At 35.5% G+C, this 21,438-nt stretch overlaps 3 protein-coding genes across 11 annotated transcripts; 2 read left to right on the top strand and 1 right to left on the bottom strand.

Moving 5' to 3' along the window:
* The first annotated feature begins 1,365 nt into the window (after positions 1 to 1,365).
* LOC128861348 (ganglioside-induced differentiation-associated protein 1) lies at positions 1,366 to 12,434 on the top strand. Of its 2 annotated transcripts, XM_054099433.1 has the most exons (6): positions 1,368 to 1,459; positions 1,642 to 1,818; positions 11,076 to 11,268; positions 11,333 to 11,515; positions 11,573 to 12,028; positions 12,086 to 12,434. In XM_054099433.1, the coding sequence occupies exons 2-6, from the start codon at positions 1,669 to 1,671 to the stop codon at positions 12,142 to 12,144; spliced, it is 1,041 nt and encodes a 346-aa protein (XP_053955408.1). In that variant the 5' UTR covers positions 1,368 to 1,459; positions 1,642 to 1,668; the 3' UTR covers positions 12,145 to 12,434. The 2 variants fall into 2 exon arrangements, with proteins under 2 accessions (XP_053955409.1, XP_053955408.1); XM_054099434.1 differs by having other exon boundaries at positions 1,366 to 1,818; positions 11,573 to 12,434.
* LOC128861347 (acyl-coenzyme A diphosphatase FITM2) lies at positions 12,336 to 14,444 on the bottom strand. 4 transcript variants are annotated; one of them, XM_054099431.1, is made up of 3 exons: positions 14,355 to 14,444; positions 13,530 to 14,208; positions 12,336 to 13,466 (listed from the first exon to the last, which is right to left on the bottom strand). In XM_054099431.1, exons 2-3 carry the CDS (start codon positions 14,041 to 14,043, stop codon positions 12,763 to 12,765), a joined length of 1,218 nt encoding a protein of 405 aa, XP_053955406.1. In that variant the 5' UTR covers positions 14,044 to 14,208; positions 14,355 to 14,444; the 3' UTR covers positions 12,336 to 12,762. The 4 variants fall into 4 exon arrangements, with proteins under 4 accessions (XP_053955406.1, XP_053955407.1, XP_053955403.1 ...); XM_054099432.1 differs by having other exon boundaries at positions 13,530 to 14,220; positions 14,355 to 14,425; XM_054099428.1 differs by having other exon boundaries at positions 14,316 to 14,423.
* A 1,410-nt stretch (positions 14,445 to 15,854) lies between these two features.
* LOC128861343 (rho GTPase-activating protein 68F) lies at positions 15,855 to 20,643 on the top strand. 5 transcript variants are annotated; one of them, XM_054099418.1, is made up of 9 exons: positions 15,855 to 15,948; positions 16,770 to 16,907; positions 17,596 to 17,721; positions 17,802 to 17,837; positions 17,906 to 17,973; positions 18,047 to 18,177; positions 18,233 to 18,963; positions 19,032 to 19,138; positions 19,243 to 20,643. In XM_054099418.1, the coding sequence occupies exons 2-9, from the start codon at positions 16,865 to 16,867 to the stop codon at positions 19,441 to 19,443; spliced, it is 1,443 nt and encodes a 480-aa protein (XP_053955393.1). In that variant the 5' UTR covers positions 15,855 to 15,948; positions 16,770 to 16,864; the 3' UTR covers positions 19,444 to 20,643. The 5 variants fall into 5 exon arrangements, with proteins under 5 accessions (XP_053955393.1, XP_053955395.1, XP_053955394.1 ...); XM_054099420.1 differs by lacking the exon at positions 15,855 to 15,948 and adding an exon at positions 15,962 to 16,138; XM_054099419.1 differs by lacking the exon at positions 15,855 to 15,948 and adding an exon at positions 15,962 to 16,414.
* Positions 20,644 to 21,438: the final 795 nt, after the last annotated feature.

Raw genomic sequence — 21,438 nt, 5'->3', positions numbered from 1 at the left:
AGCCATAAAATTAACTGGTGAGATGAGGGTCCTTCTACCAATTCTGTTGAGTAGAGAAAGACCAAGCTTCGGCCGAAGCCTGTTGAATAAATTTTCAAGGGGTTCCAGTAATAAACAAGCAATGAATTTTAAAATGCTGTATTTTTACATACAAAAAAGTAAAACAGGTACATAAGTTTCAATCACATTAATTTCAGCTCATAGTATATATATATGTTTGTATGTACATACATGCTTACATATGTTTGGAAAACTACGGTGAAATGATTGAAGCGCCGTTTTGATGGAAAACTAAGATAAACAGAACTTTTTTACATGTAGTAATAATTTAATACTCATCTTTGGATAATTTTAAATTGTAGTTTATCAGCATTTTCTCCTTGCTAGCGGTGCAGGTTGCAGCAGTGACCACACTTTTTTAACAGAAAATGTTACACAACTAAAAGTTTATACAATTTTTAACAAAAAAATGTTAATTGCTGTTCGCCTGATATTCGCCTTTTTTTGCCGAAGTAGAACCGAAACTGAGCTGAACTTTTGTTGCCAAACATGGCGAAAGCCGAAAAAGAAGTTCGGTGATTCTATAATGATGATCAATGTAATTGGAGTTGTTTATGCTAAAACTACAACATCATCAATGATCTAATATACATATGTAGGTATGTGTGCAACAGATCACAAAAATAAATACATTATTTGATTATATATATTAAATATAAAATCGCTTTTCCGTTCAGTTAAGATCAATGCACATTCAATAGGGAACAGCAGCAAGGTTGCAATTGTGCTTCTTTCCTATTTGTTTGTCTCGAAATTGCCAATCTTGGATAATTACCCTAAACAGTCATATTCTGTTTATATATTTTGTTGACATTTTAGTGACCAAAAGTGAAAAAAATAATTGCTCTTATTGCTTTTGCTCTACTACTTAATATGCCTTGGCTAAGGCAAAGAAATTTCGTCAGTCGTTTCTTTCCTCTTAATTTTAATTATTACCTCTATTTTGGAATAATACTACTTTCTAGTATCTCTGTAAAATCTGTTTACAAAGTTCTATGAAGTAAGAATGTAGAGAGGCTAATAATTTGTTTGCCATTAATTTCAAAATCCTCTTTTTGTACATTCAAAATCTCTGTGTTATTTTAACTCTTAACCTTGTCTAATAATTGTTTACTAACGAGAGAATCGAGCTATTTACACACATATACCCAGTTCCACAACCCTTTAGCACGCAAGCTATTCAACCACATGTATGTATGTGTATACGAATTAGGTATTTGTGTGCATATTAACACAACTACGAAAACATAAAGGTACTAGCTAACTTTTTTAACTTCTCTGTATAATTTGTATGTAAGCCAATTCTGATACCGCCCGCGGCAGTCGACTACCGATTTCGAACGCGCTCAGTTCATTTTTGCTATTGTCGTCTAAATCTGTTGATGCATGCATTTCACATGTATGTGTTCGAATACATACATACATTAACATTATAGATATCGTGTACCCGAAAATTTGTAAAGCCGAGCATGTGACAAAATTTAAATAAATCGTTTTTGTGATTTTTAACGTTTTATTTAACGAACAACCAAATAACGTAAGCGTTTCAAACTTAATATATCTAACTGTTGGTATATTTAGCATTTCTGGGAACGAAAATACTCAAAAATGAATGCATTAACTAATGAAACAGCTGCAACATCCCAGACATTATTGACGCCATCTGCAACCACAACACCGAAGGAGTTTAAGGCGCCACAATTTAAAGATGACAGCTTGATACTTTACTTTCATCCATATAATTTCCACTCGCAAAAAGTAGGTACAATTTCAGATCATGTGATTCATTCATATTTTCGCACTTAAACACAAGCCGCTGTTAGCAATTGAAAATAATCAAATTAACCGTAAACTAATATAATTACACACCTACCTAGCTAGTAGTGGGAAAAATGGCTTAGAGACCAAATAAATTAATTAGAATATAGAATTCGGAATTATACTGAATGTGTGAGTTTTTGTTTAACTTGTGAGTAGACGTTTACTGCTCACATCATCATATCTAGCACAAAGCAAACAATTTATAATAAGTTTAATGTATCTACTGTGTACATAATTATATACATATATGTATATGTACATAATTGTGGACTTTTTAGAAAAATATTTAACTCGACTTAGTACTTTCCGCCTGTCAAGCACTTAATTGCAAGCTTTTAATGCAGGTTTTAAACAAATATTAGTCATTTATGTATATCTTCTGTTAGAAATTCACTTTTCATTAAAAAAAATCAAGGAAAAATCAAGATTCAAGCAAGAAATCATAATAAAATGGTGTCCCCATTCAAGCCAGGGCACGACTTCGCTCTTTCAGTAAGTCCTTCTTACAGCAAATTAATGAGATCTCAGATATGGAGATATCGAGATAAAGAATTTGGTGCTATACTGGGATCTCACAAAATGGATCTGACTTAGAAACCAAAAAAAAGAAGATATCATCACACGAGAACAGTGGTAGTAAATAAAACAGTGCTGGTCGCTAGTTAGGATAGTAGAAATACTCAACCACTTCAACAACAACAACATGACAGATAATAATGCGCCTCACTCTTCTATTTTTATTATGCTCAGTGAAAAAATAATAAATAACCAAAAAAAAATGTTTGCAGTTGTGTTTTGTTAAATAATTTATCATTGCTATCTTCTCACACCAATTTTAAAATATCTGATTGCTCAAAGTTCAGCAAATAAGAAGTAATTGCCTTCCCATTAAATTAATTACATACGTTTTTCGATGTTATGATTTGAACTGTTTAAAATACGCATGATTACTCGTACAAAACCAGCTTTATTATCATTGCATAGAATAGAATACAGTAGTGAATAAAATTCAAACAAATTTTGCCCTATAGCCAAGAATGTTTTGTGTTAGCAACTGGAGTTGTTGTTGTTGTTCACAGTTCATTAAACCCTTCCGGTACGATGTAGTCGCTGGCTGTCGTCGTCTATCTCATCTAACGGTAGTCCCAAGAAACTTGCTGTTTGATGAGTGGGTCTAAAGATAGAGGAGTTTTCAGGGGGCACCTGAATGGGTGGTTACTGTCGTTTCACATGCTCGATATATGTTGAGTACGTCTGGGTCGATTCTGGATAGATAGAAGGTTACCCAAGATATGTTAAGATGACGCGAGTCTCACAAGGCCGCTGAAGCTCTTTATCTGTAATAAGTGGTGGTTGGACTGGATGGCAGCATCCCGCTAGATTCCCGATAAATTCCGTTTAAGGCTTGAATATAAACGTTTTGGTCCAGTAGGTGTATTTGGTCCAGGTCTCGTCAGTGTAGTCAAAGAAATGGCTCCTTGCATGAATGGAAGGTTACTCAGCCTCCATTAAGTGTCTACAGTGCGGTTCCTTGCCAGGAATTTCTAGCCGAGCGGTCCTTAATTTGAGCATCGGAGTCTCGCTATGAAGATGTTGTAAGGGAGGCATCCCATGACTGTCCTGATGGCGGTATTTTGTCAGGTTTGATACTTCTTGCACTCCGCGTCACTAGCACTGCATAATTCAGAACAGGTCGGCGAATTGATTTAAATGTCGCCAGCAACATTTACTTGTGCTTATCACCAGTGAAATCGGCTAGCGATTTAAGGAGCTGGTTGCGGTTTGGGGCATAGTGACAATTGTGTTTGTACGCGCCGAGAAAGAGAGCAAACTATCGAAGGTAGTCTGGGGTTATTTACATTCGGTATTGGTGTTTCGTCATCTTTAATCTTCAGCTGCAGTTTGATCTCCTTTGTCCAACAGGCACTCCTTGCGTTATCCTTGACAAATTTTGAGCTCAAAATATTACTGATCTCTTCAGTCCTGGTGGGAGGTCGACTGTTTAATATGATCTAGTTGCGTGGCATGGCTAATTGTACCGAAAGCCTTCAATAAATCCAGTGCTTCATAAAGAGTAGTAGGGAGCAGGAGGGTCTCATGTGTCTTCACTACTGGGGAAAGGATATTTATCGGGCAACTGGTGCTAATTTTTGCTCATTACTCAGTTTTTATTACACAGCTACTTTTGTTGTTGTAAAACCCGACAACTTTCCTAGGCATCTTTTAGAAATGCCAACGCTGTGACAATACGAATTCAGGCTATTCCGATTCAACTAATAGTAAAACATTTTCCTATTCAATCGAACCAACTTTACCATATTTCACCAAATAAAAATATTTAGAAGATAATCTCAGAGGGATATTTTGTGAGAAGATTAATCTTTGTTCTTGTTCTTAAAAGAGTTTCCATCCCCATTTTAGAATATTGTGAAACCAGATGCTGTGAACTATAGTACATTTATAAAGATAGAAGTGCCAGAGCGGGACACTGATAGAGATACTCTTCTGAAACTAAACACATAAAATGATTTTCGAAGAAATTTTTGTGGAAAATTTAGTTTGAAAACAAAACGCCTGAGTGGCGTAATGTAACTTACACAAGTTTGCAGAAATTGTTTACAACATTTTGAAAAACTCTGATCGCTTAAATTAGAGAAGGATTTAATAAAAGTTATTGAGGCTTGTCCGAGTGGTCGGCAGAGCTTCGAATACAGGTACGCAAAATGTAATCTTATATCACACTATAACTAAATGGGCAAAATATATACCGCACAGGAGGTATTTGAAGACAACTTGAGAGTAAATCTAATTAAATTTTTTTGAACCAAATTTAATGAAACTTCATGATACCTATAACCATTCAATAAAATTTCCACTTACTGCAATAACCTCCTCGATTCGGGTTCGGAAACGATTGGATGCCCAAATCAAATACTCCTTATTCATATTGACCATAACGGTATTAATAGCAGCATTCAGAGAAGAAATGGTGTTTTGAAGGTGGTTATTGAGTTCCATACGTAGTAATTCAGGGGATTAAGGTCTGGGGAGGTAGGCGGCCATAAGTTCGGTGTTATGTGGCCATGGGAATTTTCAGCCATCCAATCTTGTGGCGCCATCGCTGTGTGTAAAGGATGATAATCTTGCTAAAATCTTGCTGAAAGATGTATGGGCTGTTACCATGTACACTCCCAATCCAGGATTTCACTACTGTGTCTAGAACCTAGATATGTGCAGCAAAATTGGCTCCAAATCCTTGAGTAAAAAAATTTGCTTTGTTGCTTACAACACCATAAAACATAAAAGTGTCAGCAAACTTCGTGTGCATGATAACAAGAACCTCTGTAGGATTAGAACATAACCATAAGTGTTTTTAGTAATTTCCGCGGTTGGTCTTTTGGTCTTAATCAAATTTTTTTCGTCAACATCTTAGGCGTTTCAGGGTGTTTAATATTGTTTAGAATAGTTTTGATCTCGTATTTGCTCCCACATAAACTGTCTTCTACGCATAACGCAGACTTTTTACCGGAGATCTTCAGGAATAACTCGAATTATAAAACCCTCAGAAATAGTAAGCTCCCTCGCAAGGGCCCTCATAGATTTTGAAGGAACCTCGTCAATGATCGCTTGCATTTGTTGAATAAACTCTACAGAACGTTCCTCGTGTGTTTTGTATCGCCACCTGATGCTTCCAGTGCACGGCGAACCTTATGAACGCATGTGCGAGCGCTTTGCGAAAAATAGAGGTTTCTAGTTATATCGGTGTGATTTTCACATAATGCGACGACAACTTCATGTCTCTTGATTTCTTGAGTTAAGTTCTAGACCTCCACGTCTTGTCTCAAAAAAGAGCAAAAAGAAAAATAAAGGATTCGGGAAGTTATAGTCATATATATGCATGTCCTCAAATACCATATGCACCCTGTTCAAGGTTAGATTGGATTGGCCATTATAAGAAAGGGCTGTACTTTATAAGGCATGAATATTCGGTCAAGCAAAAAAATATTGTATGTTCTCTGAGAGAATATTTCAAGGGGTTAGCGGTAGTCAGAGTACCGAAAAAATGACGCTTTTCAGTATTTTTTGAAGTGAAAACTTCTTTAGAGTCGTTGGGAGTGATTTGAGACTCGATGAAACGAAAAAGCGACACCAAAAAGAAGAAGAAAAAAGATATACGTATATATATGTATGTATAGAAAATGCTTCATTACCAGGCACACAGAAGGATGGCATAAGCAAATTTAAATTTGTGAATTTATAATTATATATATTATATGTATGTATATATGCGGATATATGTATATATGTTGTGTGTATGTACATATGTGCCTCGCCACAGCAAAACATACGGTAACATTTCTCAAGAAATCCAGCGCGCATTCATAGGCACAGCATTGCATATACAGTAGAGCAGGACGATTTAAAAATCGCTCATTGCTCTATGAAAATCGTATTCTAGGGATCAAAATAAGAAACTTTGCCGAAGGAACCATACCTCTAAAACGAATTCTGATGTCCCCCAATTTCAAAATATCACCATTTTTGGCCTTTACATGAAAAAATCACCTAAATGGCTATGTTTTTTCTTTATTTTTATTTATTTATAATATTATCTATTTTTTCTCTTAAGAAATTTATTTAGTCAGAACATATGTAAATGAATGAATGTGAGTTATGGAAAAGAAACTAAAAAGTTCGACCCATATTGGGGGACATCAGAAATCGTTTTAGAGGTATGGTTCCTTCGGCAAAATTTCTTATTCTGATCCCTAGAATATGATTTTCACAGAGCAATTGGCGATTTTTTTGCCTTCCCACAAATCGACCCGGCCTAATGTACAGTAACCTTGAACAGGCAGCTGCGGTTGTCGAGCATTTAGAAACATATATATTATTTACATACATATATGGGTGCAAACATATTTACGGAGCCGCGGGCACTCGACTTGACAAAAATTGAATATTGGCAAATAATTCTACGCGAAATATTCCAATATTGACTATTTTCGAATTGTCGAGAAAATTAGCATATGGGCGGCTCGTTTTATGAATGAAAGTACTTGCTCTTAGAACTATGAGCTCGAATTTATAAATCAATTTTTTGATGATGAGTTTTTGTTGCACAGTACAATAGTTGAAACTGTTCGGCGCCGCCGCGACTGTTCAGCGCTATGGCAACCAGGATGATGGCCGCTACGCCTGCGCCTATTAATGCATTTTGTTCTTGTAGTCGCTAGGCATAGAATTTTAGCTTTGGACGACATACGCATTTACAGGAATAAAGTGAGTGGCCTGTGTGTGCGGTTGTATGTAGATGCATATGTGTATATTAATAAGCATTGTTTTGCTGGAAGTTCAGAGCACAAATATGTATGTACGTACATAGGCTAGGCCATAGTATAGCATACATACATACATATGTATAAAAAATTCAAACCAAGCGTCCTACGAATGTTTGCGTGTATGTTAGTACGTCTGTGTATTATACGCGTTACGACGCTCATAATAGCAACCGCGTGTGCTGTATTGCGTCCGTATTTTTATATTCGTAAATATTTTCATTTTTAAATATTTACCGCAATTATGCCGAAAAATAATGCAGAAAAGTGTCGTGAATATAGACAGAAAAAAACAACAATTGACGCGGTATTTCAAAGATATGTTGACAACTAGTGGTGGCAAACTATCGATAGTCGGCACCATCGATAGTGGGCGATAGTATTTTAGTCACTATCGATAGTGAACGATAGTATTTTTTCTCACCATCGATAGTGCCGATAGTGTTAGACTTTCAATAGTATCGATTGCGTTCAATAAAAATTAAATGTAGAGTACAGAAAAAAACATTTACAAAAATTTAATTAATCCAAGTATTTTTATTTAAAAAAATTAGCATATCTGCATTTTTTTCTTTTATGCGGCTTCTTTTTTCAGTTATAACTAAACCGGCCTTACTGAAAACTCTTTCCGATTCAGTTGATGTGGCCGGTATACATAAATATTTTGAAGCCAACTTCTTTAAAGGAAAAAAATCATTTTCAATTACCTACAAATAAAAAAAATTCATTATATTTACATATTATTTTTTTTTTAATTCATAATTTTAGTTTACCTTCCAAAAATCTAAAGGATTTGAATCTTCTGCCGTATTTTCTCTTTCTAAATATTGACGCCTGAGAATGATGGCATCCGCTTTCTTCGACTTTATTTTCTCCGCATTTTTCTTCTCTATAAATGCGAAAAGAGAAACACTTTTTGGTGGTGCATTATTAGTTGAAGATGGCGGTTCATTTTCGAGAAGACTCATAACTTCATTATCTAAGCGAATGGTTGCTTGTTCTGCGTTGCTGCTAGAAATAAATCCTTCACGCTTGAACCGAGGGTCGAGAAGTGACCCCAATCGTGGAGCAGTTCGTGTTTCATATTTAAACATTCGCTTTCTCAGTCCTTCAATTAAGTTTTCGCATAGAGTTATGGCTTCAATTGTTTCTATTTGGCATTTAATTTCATACATCCTTTGATACAGGCCATACACAATGGGTATTATCAAAGACAAGGTGACATTGTTCCCACAGCAAGTTTTTGTAGCTTCATTGAAAGGACGAAGCAGATTTTCTATTTCGCGTACACAATTTTTTTCATCAGCAGAAAGAGGTGGAGGAGCTTTACCTATAGCTAAAAGAACAATAGCGGCAGCATCGTGTAAAGTTAACAATCTCTCTAGCATATTATATGTGCTGTTCCATCTTGTGGGCATATCCTGAATCAATTTCAATGGTGTTGGTGTATTTTGCGCTTCTTTAAATTTTTCAGTCGCAATAGAACTGCATTTGAAAAAGTGTACAATATTTTTACATTTTGTTATAATAGGCTTCAAATATCCATCCTCCGCCTTCAGCATCAAAGCGTCGTGCACAGCGAGATTTAAAGTATGTGCAACGCAAGGTAAGTGTGCAATTTTCAATATATCACATGCGTTTAACATTGATTTTGCGTTGTCAGTAACGATGCAGATAACCTTATTAAAAATGTTCCACTTTTTTAGCACATCAGAAACTGTATTTGCAATGTTTTGTGCATTGTGGTTCAAAACGTCATTTAATTTTTTTGTTTGCAGTACAGCATTCTTCAACACAAACGATTCTTCGATAAAATGACATGTCAATGTTATAAATGCTTCATTTGCGGCAGACGTCCAAAGATCCGTAGTGATTGCCACATGCTCAACTGCATTCAAATGTTCTTGAAGTTTGATTTTTTTTTCGTCATACATATTCTTCACAAAAACATTTTTCAATGTATTTTTGGACGGCAACACATATCTGGGATCCAAGACTTTGACGAAGTTGCGGAAACTAGTATCCTCAACTAGATTAAATGGTTGCATTCCTTCACCAATCAAACTTGCTAGTGCAACGTCAATGTCAGCTTTTCTTTGAGAAGAGCTATCATATTCTATAGCCCTTTTAAAAAAAGAACTCACTGACCGAGAACTTGTGCGGCAGCTTGACGAAGTTGTTGAAAACTCATCTTCATCTTTTTCAATATTTGGATGCATCCTTTTTAAGTGGTCTCTTAAATTTGTAGTGTTGCCACTAGTATTGTACTCACGAGCACATTTAACACATTTTGCCAGTTTTTTGTCATCCGACTTATTAAAATATTTCCATACCTTTGCAAATATAAAATAGTTAAATGTGTTATATAAGAATTAAGAATTCACTCACTGAAGATATTTTAATACGTGCTTTTTTGCCACCACGTTCTTCTTCGCTTTCCGAAGAACACACGCATTCGACTGCATTTTCTTTTGCTCCTATTAAAAGTAATAAAATCAATCTTCACACGGCTTAATAGATATATTTTCACCAAATAGATTATTACCTTTTCCGTTTATTGTTATAAACTTGTCCATTTTGAAAATTTCTTTTAAGCAAAAATAAATGTCACTGTAGACAGTTATAATTTCGAGGTTGTAAAAGACTTCGTTTATTTAGGAACCTGCATTAACACCGATAACAATGTCAGCCTTGAAATCCAACGTAGAATCTCTCTTGCCAACAAATGCTACTTTGGACTAAGTAGGCAACTGAGCAGTAAAGTCCTCTCTCGACGAACAAAACTAACACTCTACAAGACTCTCATCATGCCCGTCCTAACGTATGGCGCAGAAGCTTGGACGATGACAACATCCGATGAAGCGGCGCTTGGAGTGTTCGAGAGAAAGATTCTGCGTAAGATTTTTGGACCTTTGCACGTTGGCAACGGCGAATATCGCAGACGATGGAACGATGAGCTGTATGAGCTTTATGACGACATAGACATAGCGCAGCGAATAAAGATCCAGCGGCTACGTTGGCTGGGTCATGTCGTCCGAGTGGATACAAACGCTCCGGCTTTGAAAGTATTCGATGCGGTACCAGCTGGTGGTAGCAGAGGAAGAGGAAGGCCTCCTCTGCGTTGGAAAGATCAGGTGGAGAAGGACTTGGCTTCACTTGGTGTGTCCAACTGGCGCCGGTTAGCACGAGAAAGAAACGACTGGCGCGCTTTGTTAAGCTCGGCCAAAATCGCGTAAGCGGTTATCGCGCCAATTAAGAAAAAGAAGAAGTATACATTTTATTGAAAACTGCTTGGTAGGCAGTTTTTAAGTTACAGTGATCACCAGTTCAAAAAACATAGTTATGAGAAACACACATTTAAAGATTTGCTATCAATTTATGTACTCGTAGAGTTATACGAATTATTTAATTACTTACACTGGGCCATCTATTCCTGGGCCATATAATAGTTCTTAAGCCGTCATAGAAGCTTCCAAAATATCGATTTGCTGTTGCCTACGTAGCATTCTACCTTCTCGAGTGTTATCGTAAGCGCGCTTATCTGCCAGTTTCATACATGCAGCATCCGTCTACTTGCTCTCGAATGCTCCGGAGCACCTGAGCGCCCTTTGTTAATTGCTGAATAACTAGTATTTGTCGGATTCACTTAAAATTTTCACACAATATTTTTAAGATATTATACTTTAAGAAAATGCAAAAAACAATATCCAATTTTTTGAAAATTCTGACTACCCCTAACCCCTTAAGCTATTAGCTAGCAGATACATTAAATATCCATCGCACTACTCATATATCCATGGTATTGTCGGTTTGGCGCCTTTTTCAGTGTACTAAAAATAAACATTTCATTTTAAGGTTATTCTAATACTTTACGAAAAGAATATCGACTTTGTGCCATATGCCATCGACTTAGCAAATGGCGAGCAGTACTCAGCATGGTTCCTCAACCTCAATCCAAAGGGAGATGTGCCTGTCTTACAGGATGGTGCTTTTGTTATACCAGATTCGAGTCACATTATCGGTTATGTGGAAAATAAATTTAGAGGAAGTAAGTAAATCAATTCAATGAGAGTACTTTAATCTTGACAATAGGAGTTTTTAATTCTTCACAGGTATACATAGCGCTCTGAAGCCGCGTGGCAACAATGTGGATGAATTCAAGAAAATGGAATTCTTCGAGAGTATAATCAGTCAATTGCCGGTGGGTGCGCTTAGTTTGGGCTCTTTCATCCATGAGGACCTGAAGTTGGTACCGAAACCACCCTTTATTGGTCCAATACGTAAATCGTGCTTGAGTGAGTTTAATAAATTTTATTAATTTCCTACATCTTATACCTGTTTCTTGTTTGCAGAGAATAATGAGAAAGTCTATGAATTACTAAAACAATCGATTGATGAAGCCGAAACCAATAAAGCGAGCCTATTACGCAAACTGGATATCCAAGATAAGCGCAAGCGGATGGTTCAATCTCGTGTTGAATTTCAGAAAATACTTGATGCTGTTCATAATGTTTTGCGTTACATCGATAATGATTTTAAGGAGAATAGTGGACGTGAATGGCTGGTTTCGAACGAATATTCTTTAGCCGACGTGAGCTTTGGTTTACTATTGCATCGGCTGTATCAGTTGGGTTTCGAAAACTATTACTGGTCATATGGTAAAATGCCATACGTAGAGAGTTATTTTTTGCGATTCAGAAAACGTCCTACCTATCAGAAACTAATGCCTAGCAATTTTAAAATACTGAAAGACATTTGGCAGAATACGCCGGCCAATTATAAGATTGGAGCCGGTGCCGGATTTCTAGGTATGGCTATGTTTGCTGCTCTTGCACACAAATAATTGAATAGAGTTTTACAAGTAGATGTGAGCGTTATCTGCAATTTAAGATCATCAGTATTCGACCAACGTGGAATCCATTAAGATAATAACAGCCGAATCAGTCATCTATCAGTTACTATTATTTTTAAATAATAAAGGTAAACTCCGAAGACACCAAAAGGAGAAAAATGTCGATTATTCGCAACAGGAAGTGAGACCGCCCCTCATAGGTTAAAGTGAGTGCTGCGAAAATATATTAACTATCAGGCCTAATAAAATTAAAACAATTTGAATATTTTGAAAAATAATTATTTTAAATAGGTGTAAATCTAAATGTAAAGACATAATTCAATAAAAATATGTTATTACCCTTGTTATTTAAAAAAGGAAAATTTAAATGGGGTATTTACATATTACTTTAACCAAGCTCCAATAAAAACACACAGTGTTGTAAGTTTATGTTGATAACCAATTTAAGCGTAGAAAAAATAGAAGTTATTTCTTTTTTGTAATGTAGGATAGGTTTCACTACATTCAATTTAAAAATCTACATATATAATTTAGCACTAATGAGTACAACAGCTTCGCCGTTACCTTTCTAGTAAGCCTCCATGTTCACCATTTTTACCGCACATTTTTTATCTTAATCCTAAACAACAAAGACGAACAAAAATAATTATTTTACAAACAAATCTAACTTTTAACAATCTAAGTGCGTCGCTAAATGTTTATGTCCACGCTTTGGTTGTTTGCACCGACTTGACTATTGGTGCTAGCTGCATTTGACGTCCGTGTATTAGTATATAATGGCATACCCATAAATGTAGGTGGTGCTGCCAGTCCGGTGGTCCCACCAGTCGTATTACCTCGGCTACTGCTGCTGGTGGAAGGTCCTGCCGTTGTCATCATCGTCGGACGTCGCACATAAATAAAAGGATCTCTATTTTCTCGTTGGTAAAAAAATGATCCACTACCAGCGGGATCTGGTAACAAATCCGTACGATACCAAAAGCGATAGGTAAAGTACCACGTAAGTATGGCAATTATACCGCTGATTACTTTTTCTACCATGTGATGATAATAAAGCATGGTACCAACTAGCATTACGTCCCATAATAACTGCAGCGTTGCCATGCCAATAAACAATGTCCGTATGACTGGTGTTAATCGTTCATAAAGAAAGTTAAGGTTGCGGATTTGCTCTTCAGAGAGATTTCTCAATGGGTTTGTGCTTGAATGTTCCGACACACTACGATCATGCATTTCATTGCGAAGATAATCTTTAATAGACTCCCACTTAATGATAGGGCGAGCTTCCTCTATTAAAACTAGGCTCGAGTGTATTAAAATAAATGCATGACCTGAAATATCAAAGCCGTTCCATAGATGGCCCGCTTTAAGACAAGTTGATTTCGTTCCAAACCCTTAAAAAGAAATGCAATTAAACTATTATTTTTCCTTAAATCTTGAGTAATGCAATAATTTACCTTTAACTGTGCAACGGCCATATGAAGTCTCAATTACATTGAACATTTTAGTCCAGAATAGCCAAAAGAAAGTAGCGATAGCTATTCGAGGAACGTGGTGTTGCAGCATCTTTTTCATATCACCACAGCACAATGTGTACGATGTCATGGCAAGAAATGGCACGGTTAGCATTAAAGTCCAACCCCAACCAACTTTCACAAAATAAACGTTGAATAAATTATCCGAACGTGCAAAGTACGTTTTCGGAAATGGTATAAAATCGCCAATCAGCGACACCAGGAACAAACTCCCCAGATATAGCGCCACCTTTAGATTTGTATCAAAGAAAATTGTCTTTTTGCATGCGTGCATAATCATCATAATAAGTATCTCCCTAACACTGCTGGGCGGGGCTGTAGGTCGGGTACCTTTAGCGTCCGATCTTTTCACATCTGGACCGCCCGGTCTGAAATTCATATTGGTGGAGCTCGGACCGGGCATGTTCGCACGCAATGGCCGACGTTTTGTAGCCATTATTTTGTATTGCAAAATCCAACAATAATTATACGTTCGTCAATCTTCCAAATTAATGGTGAAAGTGAGGTCACTTTCCTATGTAAGCGAGTCAATGTGTCAAAGTTCAATTATACTTCCAAATGATGGTTCTTCACTCTTGTTGTTTTATTTGTATTACCGAAGCTGTAAGAAAACCTTTAATTAATTTGTATTAGCAACAGTAATAAAATCCATAAAAAGATAATCATTTTTCAATTCAATATAGGTTTTAAGCAAAATATATATTTTACCATTTTTACAAAAAGTAAAAAATAGCCAAATCTGTTCACCTGCTGTTTGCTCTGGTCATCCTCCGGTGCTCGGACTTGACAAATGTCAGAGCGAATTCAACTCAAAACAGAGTTGCCGCTGTCAAAAATTACTCTAATTGATTATGGATATAATTAAACTAATTATTATGTATGTTCTGGTTTATCTTGTAAGTTTTCAATAACCCTTATCATTTTTCGAGATCAAAGCTCAAAACAGAGCATGATAAAATTAACTGTACTGCAGGGTGGTGTCGCTCTTCGCTTTGTCCTTTCAACCCTTGCTTTTCAACTTCTACATCTGGATGATCCCCCAACCACCAGAAAAACCATCAGAGGTGGTAACGGTTCACTAGAAAGGGCTAGTTTACTGTCAAAATTCGAGTCATTCCAGTATCGTAGAACCGGCTGCCTTGGTCTCATGGTCAATGGTCTCCTATAGTGATGTTTGTTCGATAATGGCGTCGGACAATGACATAAATGACTTGTGTTCCAAAGTGAACGTTTATTTCGCCTTTTTCGCTTTTTCACTGCGAGGTATCTCCAACGATCCCCACTAAATCCACGGCCACCGATGACCCACCAATACCGACCGTTAACATCCCCAAATTTTGGGTGTGCCCTCCAATGTAATGCATTTCTTGTTCCAAATGATTAATCTGTTATGGCTGTCTGAATTGTAATTTGATACTTACACGCAAGAGTTTTTCAAAGGAAAAAGCAACGCATTCACATTTTTTAATAATACATTCAGAATTATCTCAGTGCCTTCGTCATTGTCTAAATGTTTTCAAAGACTAATTTACTAATTTGGTAAATCATAATCAAGGTAATGCTTGGAACACGGCGGCTTGAAGACCTGGCAGGATATATTAGTCAATAGGTATACTTTCAGATTCCCAAAATCAGGGGAGAGGATGATGCATGTGAAGAGGAATATTAATAAGTAAATCACTAACATAAGGAGGTTCAACCTTCAAAAAAACACAAACAAAATAAAAAAAATTGATTGTATGAATTCTGTCATAACCTTTAGCTTGTTACGAGTATAATAAAATTGGGCATATGAAAAAATTTATCAAAAAAATTCAAGGCTGGCGAAGTTTAACCCATAAGTGTATTTACTTTCATGTGTTTAATTTTTCAATGGTGCAACATTATAAATGTGTTCTTGGTCAGTAACTTTTGAACGGAGAAAAATAATTGTTTCGCTACTTCAGATTATTAGTATTGGAGTCGATATGTATCGATTGTACCCCCTTGATCATTTTTTTATGTGCCCTTACCATTTTCAATTACCTAAAATTAAAAGAAATCATACCACGACAAATCTCCTATTATTTAAATTAGAGATTTATTAAATTCTACTGCATTTTTTAATAAAAATATATCTACCTGTATATGTGTGAATATATACAATTAAATAAATATTTACAACCCAAGTACCTTACATACACATATGTAGTAGGGAAAAGTGTATACAATTTATCCCTCATTTGAAGCCCAAAATTAGGGATACAACACTGTATTCTGTTAAATCCCAATTTACCAAGCAAAGGCGTAGATAAAGTTAAAAAGTCAAATCGTGAAAAAGGGAAAACAAGCAAAGCTAAAGGTAAAATTAACTGCTGTTTCAACAAATCAACAAAAATAGTGTAGTGTTTCAACTAAGTTTCATACTTTCTCATAAATATATAAATTTTTATTAATACATCTGCCTTAATATCAGTCTTTGGTGCATTAGATCGAAAACCAATGCAAATATAAACACCCAACTCCATAAAAACCACGGCAACGCAAAATACGTATGCAACAAAACTTGATAAGCAAAGTGATTTATAAGAACTTAAAAACACAGTCATGAAACTGCGCATTCAACCGCAATAATGGCATAAAGGTCACCTGGACCACAAATTGCAAGGCCAAACAATGTTTAATGAACTGCATCAAAGTGTATATTCGAGCCTACACTATTTTTGAATAGAAAAATCACATATATAGATATAACACTAGATCGTTGGCTAACGGGGGGAACGTTAAGTAACATGACGTCATCGATTTAAAGAAATGTTTGAATAAAGGTGGAATAACAAACTTTTGCCTATATGACTATATTTATCGTTATCTATTAAATACAGACAGTAGCATATTCGTATTGGCAATATATGTAGCTCTGACTCAGTGCATACCATAATTGCCCCTCCTACGGTTGTAAGCCTGTAAATACAAGTAATAATTACAAATTACCTATTAGCTGTCTTGCAAATAGTATTTACATAGATATAGTGATATATATTTACATTCATATAACATATGCTTGAAAATGTACTTTGGTACGAGCAGGGTTATCGCCAATATCTGTCCGCAGACTAATTCTTATCGCATTTGCACAATTTACTTGCGTATGTTTCATTCATGTGTATTTATTATTTACAGCACGTCAATAAGGAACGTAACTAAGTACCATTTAAGCCTCGTTAAAAATTAAAGAGATAGCTATAGGCTAAACGCCGATACCAAAGCCAAAGGCAATGGATCCCGCGATAGGAAATATCCATACTTCTCGTCTTCCTGGTAAGTAAGGTGGCTTTAGAAATACTAATTAAAAAGCATGAAAAGTGATTCGTATACTCAGTCATTTCACAGTTATGTGTGTGTACTATTTTGCTTTTGAATTTTTTGGCTTAAAACAAAAACTGCATCCCACAAGATAAAATTACTCATAACAAACACCTAATCAAAAGCTTAGCTCAATATTTAGCTTGTATTGCTTTGAAAACACTAAAGAGGTAATTCATTCTTTGTAGGACTAAATATGTATATATAAGCTTATGTGTGTAATCTGCAAGTTTCTGCATCCCTTTCATACATTATTAAAATAATAAATAGGTACTTGTATTGGGCATGGCTAGATGTTAAAAATGTACGTACTTGCAATGTTTGTGAATAATCTTATCATGTACGTACATACATAAATGCATGCACATGAATTTTACTGTTTTTATTTACAGAACCCTAAAAGTCTTTCAACAAAATGCATATTTATATTTACATAATATGTTTTCTTTTCTATCACAAATATATTGACAAAGACAATTGCCTACTTATTATTGATATTATATCAACAACTTTCTCTTCATTGATTATTAATCACCAATATAAAAATTTCTTGCCGCTTAAAGGCTAAAAATTAATTGTAAGATTAGTATTTTACATAGCTATATATACTTTTTTATGAAAATACGTTTGTATTCCCATGCAGGACCGGCGATAAATACAGTTGTCGAAAATTCAGATGAGCCTCAACCCAGTTTGTCGGATTTGCATGATTTTGAACCTAAGTTAGAGTTTGATGATACAGAATTACTATCACCAGCACCGTTACAGAGTAAGTTCACATCCAGCATAAACAAAAGCTCAAAATATAAATACAATTGCTGAAAAAAATGTCTAATTATATATTTTTAGAGGATGTTATGGTTGATGATTTTGTGTTGACTGAAGGTGGGTCGGTATCAGTTGATTCTAATTAAATAAAATGTATATACAAAATGCATATATAAAATTTTCAGGGGAGGAGATTGAGCCAGCAGAAATAGTAAATCCATTGGAAGACGATTTTGAAGATCAGTTGAGAGAGGTTCGTTACTTATAGCAAAATATTTGTGTTTCAATATAAATTAGAAACGTATACATGTCTCTCTAATCTTTAGGAACTGTCGGAAAGTATTGTAAACGTTAAAAATATATGCGATTTTCTTGGAACTGACAAGCAGGGCAGACATATTTTTGCAATTTATGCTTCACGATTTCCAGAGAAATCACAAATGGAAAAATTCATCTGGTTTGTTAATTTTGACATTTTTTATATGCTCTCAGTAATATGTCTCTAATTCCAGTGATGTTATAAAAGAAATTGAACCATTTGTGGAAAATGATTACATTCTCGTCTACTTTCATCAAGGCCTAAGGAAGGATAGCAAACCTTCAGCGCAATTGCTGTGGAATTCATATACAGAATTGAATCGCAATTTTCGCAAGAATCTCAAAAATTTATACGTTGTGCATCCCACATTATTTATACGCTTTGTATGGAAATTTTTTAGCCCATTCATCAGCGACAAGTTTCGTCAAAAACTTGTATATATATCTAGTTTGGATGAATTACGCCAAGCATTGGGTCTATCAAAGATAAAAGTACCAGATAGTGTCTGTGATTTTGATGAACAGTTAAACCTTCGTGGTAGAAGCTATTCGGGCAGCTTTGGCTACGGCCACGGCAGTGGAAGCAGCAGCGCAGGAAGACAAATGGCCAATACAACACAATTTGGCGCACCACTTAAATTTATTGTAACCAATAGTCCATGTTTAAACTCCATACCACCAATAGTACGCAAATGTGTGGACTCGCTTTCTATGACCGGTATGATCGACACAGAGGGCATATTTCGTCGGTCAGGCAATCATACCGAAATAATTGCATTAAAGGAACGTGTGAATCGTGGCGAAGACGTGGATTTGTCAAAAACCAATGTGCACGTAATTGCCGGCTTGTTAAAAAGTTTTCTACGCGATCTCAGCGAACCTTTACTCACTTTCGAGCTATACGATGACATTACGAGTTTCTTAGGTAGGCGGGTTTGTGCGTATTAGGAATGTACGGAATACATTTACTTGATTTCGATTTTATAATTTCAGATTGGCCAAAAGAGGAGCGATCACGTAATGTGACGCAGCTAATTAGAGAAAAGTTACCTGAAGAAAACTATGAGCTTTTCAAGTACTTAGTAGAGTTTCTAGTCCGCGTAAGTCAAAAATTATGTGTATAATTACGTACATCATTACAAAAACAAATTGAATCTAATTATGTACATGCTTTTTTTTTTTACTGTTTTCATTGTTTTTACAGGTTATGGAATGTGAGGACCTAAACAAAATGACATCTTCGAATTTGGCTATTGTATTTGGTCCAAACTTTCTGTGGTCGAACAGGAATAACACCACGCTGGAGGATATCCGACCGATAAATGCGTTCATTGACTTTGTGCTGCAAAACCACAAAAACATTTATCTGATCGATGTAAACCAACGCCATACATCCATCGATTGAGCTAAGAAATGAGATCGTGCACGACGCACAAAAAATCATTAAACTGTGCATTTTAATGTAGGTTTAAGAATTGGCGCCAGGCTTCAAGTTTGTCGGTGCAACTATTTGTATTATTTAGTAGAACATGAAATAAGATTTCGTCATATTTAGTTTTTAACATAGAAAGAAATTAAGATAACTAAAAAAAATGTTTTTAGGCATTATATGCTTAGATATTTAATATGTACTTGCACTTTTAAAGATTGTTTCAAACCTAAGTACATTCTCAAGATGCAGCGGAAACTAGCGAAAAAAAGGTACATGAAGGTACAAAAATCGAACATTTCTGATGTCAAAGTTAGTTGCGTTCGATAACATAAAAATTTGTAATAGTCATTCCTAATGTTTCAAGTAAGAGTTTGATAACGCCAAAAAATTATACATCCCATAAGAATTGGGAGAGAAAAGTAAGAGTTCGCTGCAAGACAGACGCTCATTTTGGCTGAAGAAATTTTAGTCAGCAAAAACCATCCATCACAAAAATATATGACTTTTATTAGCTAATATTGTACTTTTTGTAAAGAAATTAATTTTTTGGTGAATCTGGTATTTTATATACTTCTGCCTTTGCGTTCAGTAACGATAAATTTAACAACAAAAAGTGAGGGTATAAAGCATATTTATGATAATTTTTTTATTACAACGAAAATTTATAAACCATATCAGCTGATATCTCTGCTTCTACCGATTTTTGCAAGTGATTACAAATTTTCCGTACGTTTTTTGCTTTTTCTTCTCTTGGGGAGATAATTTTTTATTACGGATTGATGGCTAATTTTGTTATCGAACACAACTAGCATCACAACCATCGCCCCTCTACAAGCGAGTATCTGCATATCGTAGCGTTTGCTACGACATTGACGAGAGTGTCAGGTCTCAAAGTAATTGGCAAACTAACAGAGACTGCGAGAAACAGACACGAATTTACTGACATCGTTAATAATATGACTTGGCAACCGTGTGACTAAAGTCAAAATATTGTTTGCATGTAATCGCGAATATCCAGCATTAATACGAGGAGCAAGAAGAAGAATTTCGGACGCAACTATATTTTATGTACCTTTATCTCTTCAAATACATTGTTATTTTATATCATTTTAACCAAAGATATTCATGCAAAGCAGATTTTATTAAATGTTTTAACTACTTTATACTTACTAACTTACTATCCATATATTTTACTGCCTGAATTTATATACATATATATATACGCATATATATATATATATATATATATACAAAATTGGTGCTTACGCCTTTGGGTGTTTTGAACGAACTCCTCTTCCGATTTGTGGTGTGGGTCTTGATTTTTTTCACAAATGGATGGACCTACAGTTTTAATCCGCCTCCGAATAACAGAGGGTTTTTATGAGGAACTTTTTCATGGTAGAAATACACACGGGCGCCCGCTATCAGAAAAAACTTTTAAAATGTATTATTTGATGTTGCATTCCCGGGCACTACCGAATGGCTGTCACGTACCAACGCGTTCGGCTACGGCGACCGTCATTGTCTAAATTTAGAGAGCATATTAACGTACCAAAAAACCACGAAAATGGAAAAAAACTGTTATGGGATTTCCATGGCAGTAGTAAGTGAGTAGGTTCACAATGCCAGAAAAGTTTAATAAAATTGACTCAGAAGTGTATTACAGAACCTGCCCGAATATTTCTATGCATGTGAACGTAAAAATGGCGAAAAGTCGTCTTGCAGACAAATACACACAAGGAGGTGTAGCGCCAAAGGATGATGATATTTCTATAAACTCTACTTAACTTTCATATGCATCATGCAATTCATTTGTCTTATTAAACATTTTTTAACAAAATCACAATTTTGTATGAAAAACCCAAACATAGAAGTTAACATGCACAAAATAGATTGGTTATTCGTAAGTTAATGAGAACCTGATACCTATGTAGTTACTTGTACGTACAGGTTATACTTGGTCGTCCG

This window comes from Anastrepha ludens, chromosome 4, assembly GCF_028408465.1.
Source record: "Anastrepha ludens isolate Willacy chromosome 4, idAnaLude1.1, whole genome shotgun sequence".
Taxonomy (NCBI): domain Eukaryota; kingdom Metazoa; phylum Arthropoda; class Insecta; order Diptera; family Tephritidae; genus Anastrepha; species Anastrepha ludens.
The sequence above is the reverse complement of the archived record's forward strand: the minus strand, read 5'-3'. Positions and strand labels throughout refer to the sequence as shown.

Coding starts and splice junctions, on each gene's coding strand:
- LOC128861348 (XM_054099433.1), top strand. CDS start 1,669: ATGAATGCATTAACTAATGAAACAGCTGCAACATCCCAGACATTATTG. Junction 1,819..11,075: donor ATAATTTCCACTCGCAAAAA/GTAGGTACAATT, acceptor TTTCATTTTAAG/GTTATTCTAATACTTTACGA. Junction 12,029..12,085: donor AGCCGGTGCCGGATTTCTAG/GTATGGCTATGT, acceptor TTTTACAAGTAG/ATGTGAGCGTTATCTGCAAT.
- LOC128861347 (XM_054099431.1), bottom strand. CDS start 14,043: ATGGCTACAAAACGTCGGCCATTGCGTGCGAACATGCCCGGTCCGAGC. Junction 13,467..13,529: donor TGGCCGTTGCACAGTTAAAG/GTAAATTATTGC, acceptor TTTCTTTTTAAG/GGTTTGGAACGAAATCAACT.
- LOC128861343 (XM_054099418.1), top strand. CDS start 16,865: ATGGATCCCGCGATAGGAAATATCCATACTTCTCGTCTTCCTG. Junction 17,722..17,801: donor ATCACCAGCACCGTTACAGA/GTAAGTTCACAT, acceptor ATATATTTTTAG/AGGATGTTATGGTTGATGAT. Junction 18,964..19,031: donor TGACATTACGAGTTTCTTAG/GTAGGCGGGTTT, acceptor TTATAATTTCAG/ATTGGCCAAAAGAGGAGCGA.